The 14,188-nt window shown below is 61.2% G+C and overlaps 1 protein-coding gene across 2 annotated transcripts; it reads left to right on the top strand.

Annotated features, from left to right (window-relative positions):
* The first annotated feature begins 5,096 nt into the window (after positions 1-5,096).
* On the top strand, positions 5,097-13,489 carry SLC22A31 (solute carrier family 22 member 31). 2 transcript variants are annotated; one of them, XM_074969218.1, is made up of 9 exons: positions 5,097-5,462; positions 7,565-7,668; positions 7,847-8,001; positions 9,055-9,223; positions 10,138-10,283; positions 10,537-10,639; positions 11,069-11,283; positions 12,036-12,147; positions 12,629-13,489. In XM_074969218.1, exons 1-9 carry the CDS (start codon positions 5,097-5,099, stop codon positions 13,044-13,046), a joined length of 1,788 nt encoding a protein of 595 aa, XP_074825319.1. In that variant the 3' UTR covers positions 13,047-13,489. The 2 variants fall into 2 exon arrangements, with proteins under 2 accessions (XP_074825319.1, XP_074825320.1); XM_074969219.1 differs by lacking the exon at positions 5,097-5,462 and having other exon boundaries at positions 7,572-7,668; positions 10,474-10,639.
* The last annotated feature ends 699 nt before the right edge of the window (positions 13,490-14,188 follow it).

Here is a 14,188-nt window from a genome sequence, read left to right as displayed (position 1 = left end):
TAAACATTGAGCCCTTTGTTTCCAGGGTTCGAGTCCTTTTCCTCCTTTTCTCTTCCTTTCAGGGCTAGGCTTTGCCTGATGCAGTGGCTGGTTTTCTCCACGGGTATTGCCAGCTAAATTGCAGCACACACTTTCCATGCAAGTGGAGGGGAATTGATAGGCCAGCCAATTCTCCTGCTCTGTGGGGAGGATACAGGAATGCTTTTCTTTCTCTAGAACACAGGAATATGGCCACAAATAACACTTATTTTTTTTTATTAATTTCAAGCCCAGTTCTTTCTTTCGTTAAATAACCATCAATTAATCTGTATAAGCATGGAGAGACCTTTAATCAGCAATTTAAAGCAACAATAGCTAAAGCATTGTATTATCTTTGACACCTGTGCTACGTGGATTCAAGTCTCAACAGTGTAAATTTCCCTCCTTGTAATGCTTCTCTGAGACTGTATATAAATGTAAATATCTCACAGGTCAATTCACACCCTTCTATTTGTACTAGTCCAACTTGCGTAGTATGTGGGGTAAAACAGCGGCAAGATTGCGTTGTCTGTAATGTAACAATGTAATTTTTTTTTACAATGTAGTTTGTGTACATATTGTTTGGCAGTGCTGGTGCTGCCGATGCCACCGCTCTGCCGCGACACTGCTGTCCTTTCGCTGTACAACTTCCTGCAGACAGAGACAAAGTGAATACAAATGTTATTTTCTACAGTTGCATGTACAGAGATGAGCGCCAGAGAGATGCTGTTGTCCCTCAAAGATAATGTTCGTAAATAAATTTAAAAAAAAAAAAAAAAGGAAGGTTTGTTTGTGAATTTCTGCCAGTTCACCTTCCCGAGGCTGGGTTTTCTGTTACTGTTTCACACCCCTTTAGCTTCACTGTCCCAGGAGTACCCAGTGGTTTCAGCTCCAGGCAACCATTCAGTGTCTGGGGCAGGGACACCATCTGTACGTACAGCTCCCAGCACAACAGGTCCTCTGGGTACTACTGGAATACAAACAATCATCCCTCCACAGGGAACTTGCCTGGGGGTAAAGTCCAGGGCAGTCGCAGGGGTGTGCCGGATTACTGTACCTATAGCCTGTATCTCCTCAGATAACCCCCCAACTACAGTCTCTATAAACACAGGGCCAAAAGCAGCCCCACTCAGTGGAGTTGCACCATCTTAGGCCAGCGCTGAATCTGGCCCATAGTGACCATTCTGATCAGAAGCCTAAAAGGAGCTAGCTCCCTCCACAGCTTAGTCACTGCTGTCCTGATCAGCAGCTCCGTCTCTTCCTTCCCTTCCCAAACCAGGTTTTTAGAAGGTCTTCTATGCAGTCACCCCACTACAGGGAAAGAAACCAAAGAAACCAAGCCTGGGATTAAGACCCACGTGGTCCCTCCTGCTGGTGCAGTGTCCTATTGGTCGTTCCTCAAGTGCATCCACTTCTTCAAGAAGCTGCAGCTGAAACAGTCGGTGATTGCTGGACACACACAATTGAATCACACACCTGAGTCAGTGTTGCACAGAGTTCCAGCTGACCTCACTAGGCCACTAGGTGTCACCAGTGCTCCACACAAGCCCCGATGAACCTCCTGCTCTACAACACTGTACACAGCTGGAAGCCAAGCTAAAGTTCAGCACGTTTCCAGGCCATGCATCTTGCTGGACATCGACACTATGAATTCCTAAATGTCTCCCAGTCTGTAGCTATGGATCTTCAGGGGGTAGGTAGCCAGAAACAGAAGAGTTTCTGACCTTATTGGAACTGTGGTGCTTTAAGATGTTTTGTCCGTGTGGATCCCACTTATTGTCTGTATGTGACTCGTACACGTCACTTATGGACCATCCACATGGACAAAGACTTGAAGAACCAGTAGTTTCGTAGGCAGAGCCTTCCCAAGTGTTTTGTGTAGTGGGATGGAGCAGGTGCAGTAAGAGACATGCCCCAGCCCACCTGGACCATAATCCCATTTCCTTCAGCTTTTTTAATTGATACAGAATGTTGAGATTTCACAACCCGGCTGTCTGTGGCAAGCCTTTTGTTACCAGTGCCCTTTTCTAATCCTGCCCTGATCCAGGCAATGCATGAGGATCCTTCACCTTCCCTGCTTCTGAGACATCTTAGAGCATGAAACCCCTTGACAATTATTACAGATTAAAATGGTCTGTAATGTAAATTTGTGTTTTCCCCCTTCTTGGCACCACCAACCTTCAAATTTAGCCAGGGTTACAACTCCCCATCCCCAAGAGCTGCCTGGCTTTCCTGTTCTTTGGCCATTCCTAACTCCATCTAGTTAGCAGTATAGGTTTTCATCAAAGCGTGTGCTTTCATTAAAGTCTTTTACTCTCAGTAACACTCCTCTGTGCAGTGCTGCAGCATTGTCCCAGGAGAGATGACTACATGCCACTCTCAGTACTTTAGTGCCGCTGCAAGAGAGGCTGGCAGGGTGCATAATAATGAACAAGACTTTCCCCTCTATCGTGGTCCCAGCCCCCCACTAGCTCTGGGAAAGAGAGAACCTTTAACTGAACCAAGTAGACTTGCATGGCACTGTAGGAGGACAAACAGCTCCCTGGGAAGGAGCTCTGAGAAAAGGCAAACACAGCTGGGAGGAGATAAGGAAGAATGGGAAGGGCAGGGTGAATGTAAATATTAGTCAAGGTGTTCAGCGGCTTAGATCTGGTGAATGGTGCCAGGCTGCATTTTCATTGCCAAGTCCCATTGGATCTATTTAAACCTATCGCAATCAATCTACCCGCAGCACCCGATTTATTTGTCCCCAGAGCCAAAACTTAGGCTGAACGCATGTGTATGCTGATTGACCCAGCCTTTGCAACATGTGGCTTGGGCATTGGGCACCCCACACACCCCTCCACCTGTGAGCAGAAAGCTTCAAAGGCTGTGGAAGGATGAATTCAGCTCATCAGCCTGTAGACTTTCACTTTGCTGTCCCGGGGGAGAAGCTCCGTGCTCAGGTTTGGTGCTCTGCCCAGGGCTGCTCTTTGCCCAAAGGAACCAAGCACAAGGGCCCCCTTCCTTCATCATCCATGAGCGCTCACTACCCTTCCTGAAGCAGCAAGCCTGGTCAGTCACACTGCACTGATCCTGGGAGACTGGGCTCTTGGATGCACCCACCTTAAAGCTCTTACCTGGTGCAATATGTCCAAAGCCTGTTTGCTGCCCAGAAATTCAGGGCCATGATTGTTCTCAGAAGGTGCCAGCAGCCCTGTGAGCCCCATTCTGCACACAACTGCCAGGGTGCAATGCACAAGCTGGCCCAACCAGTCGCTTTTGGTAGGTCCTACTCCTACCAGTGTATGTTGCTGTGAAGGCAGCCCAGCTAACCAGAGTACCAAGCAAGCTACCTAAGGCAGCCTAGTTAGATTGCAAGCTCTGTAGAGGAGGGAATATCTGTTGTTTGTGCAGTGCCTGGTACGATGGGGTCCCCATCTCAGCTGGGCTCCCTAGATATTGTCAGACAAATCTCGCCGTGTTCCCAGCACCCAGCTGCGCCGGTGCTGTATAGATGAGGCAGTACACGAAGGGGGCTCCAGCCAGGCAGTGTGAATGCTGGGATTCACAGAGCCCAGGCAAGGGAATAAAGCAAATAATGCTTGGAGGGCGCTGGCCAGTCCCCTTCCAGCCATGTGAGGGGCACCACTGAGATTCATTAGTGGTATTGCAGTAGTATCTAGCCGTCTTGGCCCCATGGTGCTAGGTGCTGTACAGAAAGACAGGCCTGCCCCAAGGAGTTTACAAGCTGAGTGTCAGACAACAGCTGGAGCCAGACAGATGTGGGGAGAGGGGTGAAGAGCACAAGGTAACTGAGAAGCCTCTAAGCTAAATAATACAGTTCACATGAATCACTAGGGGCCAGATCCTCAAAGGGATGTAGGTGCTTAGCTGCCATGGAAATCAATGGAAAGTGGGCACCCAAATCGCTCTGAGGAGCTGGGCCTGGATGCTGCAGCTGAGACACGTCCCAGCGGTTGCCTGCAGAGGAGGCAGGTCTGCTGGAAGTGCTGGTTCGCAGTGTGATTTCGATAGCGTGTCACCTCAGCGGAGCCGTTATGGGGAATTCATAGAATACCAGGATTGGAAGGGACCTCAGGAGGTCATCTAGTCCAACCCCCTGCTCAAAGCAGGACCAATCCCCAATTTTTGCCCCAGATCCCTAAATGGCCCCCTCAAGGATTGAACTCACAACCCTGGGTTTAGCAGGCCAATGTTCAAACCACTGAGCTATCCCTCCCCCCCAAATTACTGGCCTCCACTGAACCCAGGCCAGTTCTAATGTGCACGGGGTGCGGCTGGGTGGGTTTGGAGCCTGACTCTGTATTTGCTCCCTGGGTTAATAGAGAGGGGGGCTGGGCCTGTTGCAATAAGGTGGATGGAGGGGAGAGATCTGGCCCCAGCACCCTGCTTGCCCTAGCATCCCCCTCTGCTTATCAAGCTGCGAGCGAGGGGTGGCCCCTCCAGGGTGGGGGGTGCAGGGGAATTACCACCCCCCCTTAGGGGCAACCTCCAGCTCCCAAGGATTTGGTCCAGTTCGAAGTCACAAGCTCTTCCTCCCGCAGGCTGGCTGCTCTTTGCTGGGACAGGCCTGGGCCACCTCAGTCCCCTCCCCTGGTGCCCTCTCTCCTTGGGGTCTTAGCAGGGCTGGTGTTTGCCCTTTCTGCGCCTCCTTCCCTATCAGCGGCTTATCAGCACCCCTAGCCCGGGAGCTTCCCTTTCCTCTCCGGGGCTCAGCGCTGATCACACCCGCTCCCGATCCCCCCCCCACACACACTTCACTGGCACCCCAAGGCCCTGCCAACCAGAAGGTGGCCTGGGTGCAGCCCTGAGCTGGGGGGCCCTCTCCCCATTTCAGAGCAGGGGGCTGGGCCCAGCCGGGGGGGGTCTCTGGAGGCTGGGCTAGATCCCTCCTGAGGTCTCTTCCAACCCCAATCCAATGATCCTGCGGGTGCACCGCCAGGGGCCGGGGCCTGCCCCGGCGGGGCGGGGCTTGGCCGGCGGGGGCGGGGCCGGGGCCTGCCCCGCCCCGGGGCGGGGCCAGCGGCCGGTGTCCCGGCCCGGCGCGGCGCTGCCCGGCCCGCCCCGCCCGGCCCATGGAGTTCGACGCGCGGCTGCTGCGGCCCGCGGGCGGCTTCGGGCGCCGCGCCCGGCTCCTGGCGGCCGCCAGCTGGGCCCCCAACGCGGCGCTGGCGCTGGGCTTCTGCGCGGGGCTGCTGCTGGCGGCGCCGCCCGCCCACCGCTGCCGCCCGGACCCCGCGCTGCTGCCGCCCGCGTTGCGCAACCTCTCGGGCCGGGCGCTGCTCAACGCCTCGGTGCCGCGGGGCCCCGCGGGCTGGAGCCGCTGCCTCCTCTACCGCTACGCGCCCGGCGCCGCGGGGCCCAACCGCACCGGGCCCTGCACCCGCGGCTGGGACTACGAGCTGCCCGCCGCCGGGCTGCGCTCCAGCCCGGTCACCCAGGTGCGCGGCCGGGGCGGGGCGGGGCGGGGCGGGGCGAGCGGCCGGGGGGGGCGAGCGAGCGGCCTGAGCCGGGGGGGGATTTTGGGGGGGGCTGTCCTGGGGGGGCAGAGTGCTAGGGGGCGGGGGCTGTCCCGGGGAGGGGGTGAGCCAGCTCTGTTAGGGGGCAGATGGCGGGGGCCAGCTCTCTGCTGCCTGGCCCCCCCATGTCTCTGTGCCCTGGCTGGGGTAGCGCTGCCCAGGTGTCCATGCGTGGGGTGGGGATGCTGAGCTGGCTGCGACCCCCCAGCAATGGACCGGCCCCTGGCGCTCTCTGCGTGCAGACCCCCAGACAGATACCGTGCTGGGCAGTAGATGCACCTGCTGCTGCCCAGGGCCCTGCTTCCCCATGGTGGCTGGGGGGCGGGACAGGCTGCGAACACTGAGTCACAGGGACCTGGGCGCTTCCAGCCCTGCATGCTGCTCTCATCTGCCCACCCCTTGGCAGAGCTGTGGGCCACGGGCTGCTCTAGCTTCCAGTCTGCCCAGCTCATCCTAGCCGTGCTGGCTGCAGAGTGCCAGGCCTGGTGTCTGGTCGAAGGCCCCGGGCTGGGGGTGAATCCTAGAGCGGGCCCCGCACACATCTTGGTGCCTGACACCTTGTGTACCCTTAACAGGCAATAGCAGCCTTGGCTTTTCTGCAGGAGCTCTGATCAGGCGCCAGCCCCTGGCGCTAAACGTGGGTCTGCCTGGGGGCAGGCGGTGAAGATGGCTCCACGGGTGGCCCCAGCAGAGCGGCCCAACTGCCGTCTCCTTGTGCGTTTGCATAATCCACAAACTTAGCTGCAGCTTTGTTGCAAAACGTTGGGTGGGGATGGCAGTCCCAGGGCGGGAGAAGAGCCCTACCTCCCCAGGCCGTGGCGACGTGCTCACGGCGCCATTAGAGGAAGTGCCCTGACCTGAAAAGCCTGCACCTCCCTGCCCCTGTCTGTGCTGTGGGAGCAGGGGCAGCAGAGTCCGAATCCCAGTGCTGACACCAACTGCCTGGGGACCTTGATTAGCGCTCCCCCTGGAAGGGTGGTCCCAGCACTGGGAGGCCTGTGGGTGGGTCGGGGGCAGATTGAGCTGGATTCTGCTGCTGCCCAGGCCGGATGTGCCGGGAGGGTCTGTGCTCCATGGGGGCTGTGTGCAGGGGAAGGAGATTGAGCCTTGGAGCGGGTGGATGGACAGAGTCCTGGGTGAGAGCTCCTGGTCTTCCTGTGCTTGGTGGGGGTGCTCCATCCCCCTGGCCAGGCTCTGCTTCTCCAGCAGCGCCTTGGGGAGCGGGGGAGAGTTGCATGTCCCGGGCAGTTACTTCCTTTCCCTGTTTGCTGCTGCTTCTGCACTTGCTGGCAGAGACCGTTTTCCAGGGACGAGGTGTTCCCTGCCATCCCTGGGCAGCAGGGGGAGGGGAGAGGAGATGCCAGTTGTACTGACCCCCAGGGGCGCCTGCATTCAGGGAGCAGCTGGTTCCCTTGGTGCAGGGTTGGGGAGAGTCCCTGTTTGTTAGGGATGGACTTGCACCGCAGACTGGGTGGAGGTTGCCTTGCATTCAGGGCCCGCCCTGCCTCAGCTCTGCCGCCTTAGGCAGAGAGCCTGTCTGACCTGGCTAGCTAAGCATGGTCAGACCTGATCAGTGGTTGGATGGGAAACCCCAGGGCAGTGCAGGAAATGGCTCTGGTCTGGGATGCTGGAGGAAACGCTCTCACCCCTTGGAGTCTGTACTGGGCTGTGGTGCCAGAATCCACTTGCTGTTGGAGGGTCCTGCCTTCTGGATGGGACAAACAAAGTTCCAGGCTTGTTTTTCAGGAGTCAGGGTGTTCACTTCAGTGGCCTGGCTGAATTCCTCATCCTGCTTCTCTAATCCCCCCTGTGGTTTCACCTGGGCCTGGGAATCTTCTCACTTCCTGCCCGAAACCTCTGAGCAGGGTGCCAGCTAAACAGCTGCACGGGTCCAGCCCAGCGGGGGTTGCATTGCAGTGGTGTACGTAGTGTCCCCTGAGTGGCCTGTTCAGGCCTCGCCATGTGTTAGGCCCATTCAGGGCAGCGTCAAGGACTCCGTGGCTCACGCTTCCTTCCTCTCGCAGTGGGACTTGGTGTGCTCGGATCGCTGGAAGGTGCCACTCGAACAGACCACCCACCTGCTGGGCTGGCTCGGCGGCTGCATTGCACTGGGCTTGGCCTGCGACAGGTAAAGCACCAGCCATGACGGGCCCCTGATCAGACCCTCCCACCCGGCCAGATGCAGCATTGTCCATAACCAGCCCTGCCCCTTGGGTTTGTGTCCAGCCCTGATATGTGCCCTGGTGGGGGGGGCTGTTTTGTGTCTGACCCCTGCCCAGCTCACTGCCTTTGGCTCTCCTCTCTAGGTTTGGCCGCCGTGCCACCTTCGTGTTCTCCCTGGTTCTGGCGGTTCCCCTGGGCATCGGTGTGGCGCTGGCGCTGAATTACTTCATGCTGCTGTCGCTGCGGCTCCTCCTCGGTGCTGCGCTGGCTGGCACCTTCCTCTCCCTCTATGTCGCGAGTGAGTCCGCTTGGTCCGCCACCGGCCTGACGCCCCTTCTCTGCTCCAGGAGAGGGAACCCCGTGGAGCTCCATGGCCCTGTGCATGTGGCCCCCTGCCCTGGCTTTTACAGTAGTCGTCATTTATATTAACCGTCGTGCCTCGGGGTCCCAGATATGGACCGGCACCCCGTGGCGCTAGGCGCTGTACGAACACAGAACAGACCAGCTGTCACTGCCCCCAAGAGCCAATGGTCTAAGTAATTACCTCTGCAGCTTCTCACCCCTCCCCCCGCCCCAAGCCAGGGAGTAGAGAGCCCACCTGGGCTCCGTTTGGGTCTGGTCTGGGGTGACGTGTCCTTGCCCCATCCCAGGGTCGCCTGCCAGTGTAACCCCTCCATGTGGTGGGCATTGTTATTCTCCAGCTGATCAGCAAGGGGCGGGGTTCAGAACAGGATGAGGAATTGTCCTGCCCCCTCCTGGCTGGAGCCCTAGGGGCAGATGGGTGACGTGACCCTGGGCTGTATGGCCCCTTGCTGGTTCACGGGGCAGCCGCTCCGTAGTGCGTGATGCCCAGGTATGTCACGCTGAAACACCAGCATAACTGGCCCTGGGACTCCGGCTAACGGTCTCCTGCTCGGCGGGGAGTGGCAGCCAGGAGGGAGCCGGAGGCTAGGGGTGTCTGCTGCAGCCCCGGGGAGAGCGTACCGTCACCTCGGGAGTTGGCCCCTGTGCGAGCTGAGCTGCACGGGGCTGTATTTGCTCCCACGTTGCCCAGGGCTGCAGTGGGGGCCAGGCAGCAGCCCCAAGAGGCTCTTGCTTGTGCGTTGCTCTGAAGAGGTGACCCAGGGGCTGTGGGGGAGCCTGACTCTGCAGCGCCCCTCGTCAGTCAGGTCAGGCTGGGAGCAGAGAGGGTGGCAGTCCCTGCAGGGAGCTGGCCCCACTGTGCCCCTGCCCAGTGCTCGCCTTGGTGCGGAGCTGCCCGTGGCCTGCTGGGTGTCAGCCCGATGCAGTCTGAATTGACCCTCCCCACTCAGTCTTAGACCCCCGGTCTGCCTTTGTCTCCCCACCCCAGGGCTGGAGCTGTGCGACCCTCCCCACCGGCTGATGGTCGTCATGGTTGCGGGGTTCTTCTGGGTTGCCGGGAAGCTGCTGTTGCCGGGCTTGGCGGTGCTGTGTCGGCAGTGGCGGCTGCTGCAGGGGGCCGTGACGCTGACCCTGGCTCTGCTGGCAACCTGCTGGGGGTAAGGACCGGCTGTGCCGCGGGCGGGCTGGGGGCGGGCAGGCCCAGCCTGGCTTTGCTGCACACCTGTGGGAAGATGGCCGAGGAGCTGGAGTGGCTCAGGGGGGAGAGCCCTACCCTGAGGCATTGGACCCCATCATGCCACACCCGTCCCTGACCTATACAGCCCCCTGTGCCAGAGCGGACGTGCTGGCAGGGACCCAAGCCCCCAGCTCCATGGGATGAGCAGCCCACAGAGAACATGGGCAGCGCCACCTCCTCCCCTGCGCACACGTCCCAGTGACGGTGAAACCAGCTGGCAGCGACGCTGGGACTGCGGCTGGGTCAAACGCTCCCAGGCCCTTCAGCTCAAGTGCGGCGCCGGCTGCGTCTGAAGGGGCCCTTGAACCTATGGGGCTGGAGGTAAATATTTGCTCCATGCAGATTAAACACCGTTAATTTATTTTCCAGGTTGGCTCTGAGCTTTGTGGCCTGATCAAACCTGGGGCTTGCAGGGCGTGGGGATGGCAGAGAGAGCAGGGGCCCAGTTAGCCCTGGACGGGGATGTCCACTTCCTCAAGTGGACCCGTGGCAGGGAGCAGCCACTGGGGGGCAGGAGCAGCGGGTGGGTCCCTGCGCTGCTGGCCCCAGGTTTGGGGGGATGCAGGAGCCTGTTGTGGGCACTGGGGGGCGCTGCTGGTGCAGGTTCCCTGTCCGGTTCCCGGGGTTGAGTGCACCCCAGACTGTGCGGAGCAGATGGCTGAGATGGGTCACAGTTGAGCCTGGCCTGGATTGGGTGCCACCGTCCCTCGCCTGGGGGGACTCCCTGCAGAGCTGCCCCCGCCTGGTACGGTGGGGTCTGTCGTGGGAACGGGTTCTGTGTAGCCGGGTGCTGAAGTTGGGCCTGTGGTGACCCTGCTGATGCTCTCCCTCCAGCTGCCCGTCGCTGTTCCCAGAGTCACCCCGCTGGCTGCTGGCCACGCGGCAGCTGGAGAAGGGCAGGAAGGGTCTGCGGGCCCTTGCTGAGGGCAACGGCGTGACCCTGGAGGATGAATTCTACAGCCAGGAGCACCTGTTAGCAGGTGAGCGCTGGGCCCGAGGGCCCCGGTTGCGTCCATGGGGCCCGACCTGGGAGAGGCCAGGGGTCGAAGTCAGGCTGAGCCCTGTGCTGTGGGCACTCCCCGCCCCAGTCCGAACCTGCTGCTGCTCCCTGTCCCTCCACCCCCCGGCCTTGGCTGAAACACTAACGTGCTCGGTCCTGCCGTTCCTCAGCTCCGTCCCTCCCGCTGGCTCTGCCCCGGAGCTGGGCTGACCGCGCTCCTCTTGTGCCCCCAGAGCTGGAGTGCGACGGGGCCCCGCTGCCGCGCTATCACACGCTCGGCGAGGTCTTCAGCACCCGAGTCATCTGGAGAAACGGCCTCATCCTCGGCTTCACGGCGTAAGGACTCACCGCGCGCTGCGGGCAGGGAATGGCTGGACCATGGGCCTCCCTGCTCCACGTTGTTCCACCTTGGCTCTCCTGGGCACGCCCCAGGGCAGCCTTGCTCCCAGCCCCCTGCTGCTCTAGCCTTGGGCTCCCCCCTGCACACAGCTCTGCTGATGCCTCTCAGTCCAGAGCCCCCCCTCAAACGCTCCCCACTGCCCCAGCCCTGAGCTCCCCCCAGCACAGCTCTGCTGCTGTCCCTCACTCCAACCCGGCTTTCCCTGAGTCTGAGCAGAGCTGTTTGTGCAGGCTGCATGGCGGTGAGTGATGGCACAGAGCTCGCCCGGCGGCCAGGCTGAGACCCTCCCAGCTCGCGTCGCGTGCCCTAGCTAGGTCGCGCTTCGGCTGCCCTCCCCAAGGACAACGCCCCTGCCCTTCCTGCAGGTTCATCGGCAGCGGGATCCGGTACTGCTTCACCCGCAACCTGGCTCCCTACCGCCCCCAATTCTACTTCTCCTACTTCCTGCTGGCGGCGCTGGAGGTCGCGGCCTGCCTCTTCCTGTGCCTCACCGTCAACCGCTTCGGGCGCCGCCCCGTCCTGCTGCTCTGCACCATCCTGACCGGCATCGCCTCGCTGCTGCTGCTGGCCCTGACACAGTGTGAGGGGCAGGGGGCCTGGCCTGGCCCGTTCCCCCGCTGCTCAGCCCCCTGCCCCGGCCCATGGGCACTAGCAGTTCTGCCCCATTGCATGCTGGCGCCGGTCCCTGGGAAGGGGAGGAGCGAGCTCCATGGGTCTCCCGGTAACTGCGAACCAGCATTCATGCTCGGCTGCTCACCCAGTCCCTGAGCACCCCAGGGCAGGGCAAGCCACCCCAGCCATTCCTAGGACTGGCTCCTGGGCTTCCCCAGCTGGATAAGTCATGCTGCGAGCCTGGGACTCCAAACCACCTGGCTTCCTGCTGCAGGCTAGTTCCCCCACCACCCGCAGCTATGGAGTTACTCCCTCCGGGGTGGTGAGAGCCAAGGAATCTGCTGGGAGGGCCTGGGGGTGTGCTCAGCCCCTTGCCCAGGGGTGGATGGTGGGGGGTGGTGTCCTTTTCCTGGTAGCTGCCTGTGGTCGTTGAGCTCATGGTCATGCGCACCTCATCTCAAGCTCCCTGTGGAAGTCCCCAAAGCATCTGATCCAGAAATGGGCTGGACAGATACGCCCACTCTGTCCCGCTCAGGGAGCGGCTGCTGGCAGTCTCCCTGGGCTGGCACATGGGTACTTCCCTGCCCCACTCACCAGGCAGGGCTTAAAACCCCGGTGTTGTAAATCTGTTGGGAGCCAGGCTGGAGCCCACCTGCACCCAAGGCCCCAGCTGGCCAGGCTGTGGCGTGCGCTCACTCTGCTCCCTCACTCCTGCTCCAGATCTGCTGAACTGGATCATCCTGACCCTCTCTGTCGTGGGCATCGCATGCTCGCAGGCTGTCACCATGCTCAGCATCTTCTTTGCTAGTGAGGTCCTTCCCACCGTGGTCAGGTAGGAGACGGGCCCTCACGGCAGCCATGGGCTAGTGCACGATGCAGGCCCCGGAAGGGGTGGGGGGGGGCGCACTGGCTTCCTGGGGGGTGGGTACTAAGTCTCAAGGGGGACCCCTTGGGACCAGAGCCAGCTTCCCACACTCTCATCCAGTGCCTGGGGCTGCCCTCGAGTCAACCAAACTGTAGCCTGGATGTCATGGCAGAGTCCCATGGGGCATGACCCATGTCCTCCTGCCCCAGCCAGCCCATTCCCCACCACTGGGAGGACACGGCCAGGCCTGGTGGCTGCTCCACATGGTGCTTGGCTGCTCGCCCGGGCAGGGGCCAGGCCCAGCCCAGCTCTCAGGCCGCACCTGCTGCCTCTGAGCTGCCCAGTCAGGGCAAAGCCCCAGCTGCCACGCTGGGCTGTGGCACCCCCATGCTCTGGTCAGGAGGCGCTGTCCCCCAGTGAGGGCCTGGTCTGTGTCCCCCCGCTGCAGGGGTGCTTGGCTGGGCCTCATCATGGCTGCCAGCTTCGTGGGCAAAGCAGCCGGGCCCATCATGGACATCCAGAACAACCGGGGCTTCTTCCTGCACCACGTGGTCTTCGCCTCCTTCGCCATCCTCTCCGTGCTCAGCATCATGCTGCTGCCCGAGAGCAAGGGCAAGGGCCTGCCCGAGTCGCTGCAGGATGGTGAGAGTCAGCGCCGGCCCCCGCTCTTCCGCTCCTCTCGCCGCAGGGACCACCTGCCTCTGCTCTCGCCCCGCAGCGCTGGCCAGGCCTGCGAGGCCCAGGACTATGCCCACCTCGTCACTGCCACCAAGAGGATGCTGAGATCCCACCGGCGCACCCCCCTGCGGGAGAGGCAGCTACTGCTGGAGCCTGCCCCAGGCGGTGACCCCCAGGAGGAGACATAGCTGGGCAGGGCTGTCTGTGGACTGTGCCCAGGGGGCGGGGGGCAGCACCCAGCGTTACCTGCCCTGGGGCTGCAGGCGTCTCCGGTGCCAACTGCCTGTGTTGTTTGTGTGCCGTGCCTCCTAGGGCCCATCGCACCGGTGCAGCCTCCATGACTGTCTCCGGGCAGCAGGCGCTAATCCATGGCTCCCTTCTGCTCGCCTGGAGGTGCACCGTGCTGGGCCCTGGAGTGATTGTTAATGTGCCATGCGCAGCCTTGTACTGGCTGTCCCCTGCCTCACTAGGGTGTTTGGGGGCTCCCACAACCCCTGCTGCATACCAGCCCTGCAGGCAGCGGGGCCTGGAAGAGAAAGTGCCCCCCACCCCCTCCTAAGGAGCCCGGCTGCGAGGGGGGGTTCCTGGCTTAGGGAACGCCAGTCCCTGTGCCTCCTGGCCGGGTGAGTGGCTCACCAATAAAATGTGCCTTATTTCTACCCTGGGCCTGGTTCTGTTTTCTCTCCAGGGGCCTTGGGGGGAGGAGGCTGGGCTGCGGGGCCCGTGCCTTGGCCTAGCACTGGGCAGTCCCCTCAGCCCAGGGCCCACAGCTGGGCCCAGGAGCGGCGCTTCACTCCCCTTCTGCTGGCAGGTGCCCCCTGCCCATGCAGCACCCGGCTCCAGCCAGTACTGTGCTCCAAGTCTCTTTATTAGGGATTGCCATAGGGGGGATTCTCACCTGGCACTTGTGTAAGAACCTCCCCACGGGGCACAGCCCTGCCTCCTGGACCTGGCACAGCTCTCCCCTCATCAGGTCCCAGCCTGGCGCTGCCCCTGCCCTGAGCGCCCCAGCCAGGCAGGGCCTGGGGGGTGGCTCGGCCTGGGGCCCCTTCCATGCATGGCTGCTGCCCTGCTCCCTCCTGCTTGTCTGGCACTGCCAGGCCCAGACCAGCTGTGCCTTGCTACTGCTTCCCCCCTCTGCCCTGCCCCTCCCGCAGCCTCACTTGGGCAATTCCCCCTGCTGGGTGCCTCTGCAGGACCTGGCTTTCCCCAGGCCCCCTGGCCCGTAGCTGCTCCAGGGCATTCTCCTGCAGGGCCCACAGCCTGGCATGGGGCCCTGGCTGTCCCCAGGGGCTCTAGGAAGTGCCCTCCTATGTGGCTTCAGCCTTGA

This window comes from Natator depressus, chromosome 12 (assembly GCF_965152275.1).
Source record: "Natator depressus isolate rNatDep1 chromosome 12, rNatDep2.hap1, whole genome shotgun sequence".
NCBI lineage: Eukaryota > Metazoa > Chordata > Testudines > Cheloniidae > Natator > Natator depressus.
Note: the sequence above shows the minus strand (reverse complement) of the source record. Positions and strands in the feature narration are given on the sequence as shown.